The 2,921-nt window shown below is 39.2% G+C and overlaps 1 protein-coding gene across 1 annotated transcript in view; it reads right to left on the bottom strand.

Moving 5' to 3' along the window:
• The window catches only part of cnksr2a (connector enhancer of kinase suppressor of Ras 2a), a 198,804-nt gene that overhangs the window by 52,448 nt on the left and 143,435 nt on the right, over positions 1 to 2,921 (bottom strand). The window contains exon 14 of the mRNA XM_037694365.1: positions 127 to 178. Within this exon, the coding sequence (XP_037550293.1) occupies positions 127 to 178 (52 nt within the window). The remainder of the gene's footprint in view (positions 1 to 126; positions 179 to 2,921) is intronic.

The raw sequence follows: 2,921 nt of genomic DNA, 5'->3' as shown, positions 1-2,921 counted from the left end.
TATATATATATATGGATATATATAAAAATTTCCAAAACCAAGCTGCAAATATGAAGAATCACAAGTTATATTGTGACCACAGCTAGCAACGTTTGCTCAGGTCAAACTGCTGACTCTCCAGCTTACCTTTATTTTTCTTCTTGCTCTTTGATTGCAAAGAGGATGGCTGCTGGTATGTCTGAGAACAGAAGTAAAGGGGAAGAGAGAGCAGGCTGTCAGGATGAATCAGTGGCCTTTGTTTGCTGCAATGAATCCTGGGATACAAAAGATGACAGATCTTAGGGGAACATAGTGATGACACAAGGAGACGAGGCTGAAGATGTACACTACAGGCACAAAGGAAGAATAAAGAATCCCACTTCTCTTATTAACACCTCCTCACAAACACAAGATATGAGAACTCAACCTCATGGAGGGCGCAAGCTATTTTCACACCTCTAAACATAGAACAGAGGGATGAGAAGGAAAGTTCAGGTGCCACAACATGATGTCCAGGTGACGGAGGAAATGAGAGAGAGAGAACACGGTACTCCGTGGGTCTCTATAAATAAAGACAAATGACAGGAAGCTAACGGCTCGTTACACACTACAATTAGAAAAGTCTTTTGAAGCGTACATTACAGTTTTTTGTTGCAGCGTTATAAAAGATGGGGAACACATAAGACGTTTTGATACAAAATTGTTAAATAAATAAGAAAGTGTTACGTAAATCTCTAGAAATCTTTCACTGCTAATTGGATGACCTTTTAATTTAGCAGTTACTCGTAGAAAATATTGGAAAGATAACACTAATTATTGAAACCACGATGAACATTTTGAATAAACATACTCAAACAAGAGATGCGTGTTAGGGAATTTTTGGTCAAAGTTTATGGATGTTTTTAACTACTATGGCTGAGAATGTTAACTCTGCCCATGAGCCATATGTTTGGGTTACTAAAAAGCTGGGGGAGGCTGCAGCGTGCAGCTGACACTCCAAGGACACCTCTGAGTCTGTGAGCTCGGCTGAAATGATAAGTATATAAAAACAAGCTTCACACACAGCCCGTGCAGATTCCTGTGACTGGTCTTTGTGTGTAGATATACAGGAAGTACACACAGATATACAGGAAGTGTATTATAAGATATACTTATATATTTTATAAAACGAGAATATTTTTCTCCTACGCGTGTGTCTTTCAACTTTTTCAGGTTGTACATATGACATTTGGATTAAAACATCTTTTTAACCATACAGCATTTAGTGATTTCTGGTCCAACTCAAACATAAGTAAAATATCATCAAGGGTAAATAGAATTAATTTAATATACCTGTATATAGTGGATTTCTTGTTTTTACTGTCCACTCATTGGCCCTTAACCCCATGAGTCACATTCATCACTCATTCACACAAATGCTTCTATATGCATATATTGTAACCTACAATATGTGTTTGTTTTACAATAACAGCATTCAACAACATTGGTGGGGTTAAAGCACTCAAAAGTGATGTATTTTTCATAAAGAACTGACATGACAGATCATATGATGTGGCATGTAAAATGATTCACTGATTGTGAGAAACTGAAGAACAATATGGATCGAGGCTGATGGAAGAGTGGCTGCAGCTGTGGTTAATGAAACCATGAACAGGTGTGACTGGGTGTAGCAGGATTGAGAAGTAGAAATTAACAGTGGAAAAGTACTGGGGGATGTGGCTGGCAGCATTGAAATACAACAGGGTACAAAACCTGCATACAAAAACAATGAACCAAAGAAAGACAAACTCAAAACAGAAAACACAAAATCTGCCATAAAAAAACAACAATTAAGAAACACAGATTGTGAAGTAAATTAAAAATTGTAAGAATATCACATTATTTGCGTAGATTTGATCAAGTTATTTTGCTTTTGGCTGCTCCCTTCTGCAAGGGTCGCCACAAACTCATCTAAAAGATCCGGCCATTGTTTTATGCTGAATGTCCTTCCTAACAGCCTGCACTCTCTGTTACCCTTAGTGTTAAGCACTTTGATAACAGTCTATCTGTTTTAAATTGTGCTCTATAAATAAGTATGACTTGACTTGACTTGACTCTAAACCTGCAGCTTGGGGATAACAAGGACATGGCACTGAGCATCGAGCTACTAAAGCCCCCTGGCTTTCATTGAGTAATGATTCTTGATTGCAAGCGTATGTTTATTGGACATCTTTTTACCTGAAGCACTTTGAACTTAGACCAACACATTTGAGGTTTGACCTCTTGACAGGTGAACTTGGGCAAAAACATGCTCTGATGTCACAATGTTACACATACCAGAGGCTGGAGCTCAGCCACTCGCAGCCCTGAGCCCAGCAGGACAAATGACATGGGCCCGCCTACTCCCACCAACACACCATCTGCTAGTGCAGCACTGTGCATCCTCTGAGCACACACTGCTGCACAGGCACTCAGACACAAACATGCAAGGACTTTTAATTTTCAAAGAGATTCTAAGACGGATAAGGTCATTGCCGGCCAAACTGCTTATCTGGAACGGAGCACACTCAGCCTAGATGGACAAGAAGGGCGAACAGATGTCATGAAAGTGACAGGGGGTAATAACAAGTCAGCATTTGCCTGAATCATGTTTTACTGCAGTGCTTTTTTGTCAACGGTAATCACTCAAACTCTGACACAATCTCCAGGTGTGACTTTTCAATTTGCATAAAAAGATTGGAAGGAGTTTCATAACCTGGTTGTCCACTTTGGTCTGGACCAACTTTGTAGTCATACAAGTTTAAATGGGTGCAAATGCCTATTAACTGCAACATCAGTTTTAATGCAGGGCGAATGTAGCCAGAGCTGATGATAATTCCCATTACAATTTTTTGTTAGCCAAAAACCAGTTAGCTGTAATCTTTTTTAGTCATTGGTAGCAGGGACCAGTATATATATATATA

This window comes from Nematolebias whitei, chromosome 20 (assembly GCF_014905685.2).
Source record: "Nematolebias whitei isolate Nwh7 chromosome 20, NemWhi1, whole genome shotgun sequence".
Lineage (NCBI taxonomy): Eukaryota > Metazoa > Chordata > Actinopteri > Cyprinodontiformes > Rivulidae > Nematolebias > Nematolebias whitei.
The sequence above is the reverse complement of the archived record's forward strand: the minus strand, read 5'-3'. Positions and strand labels throughout refer to the sequence as shown.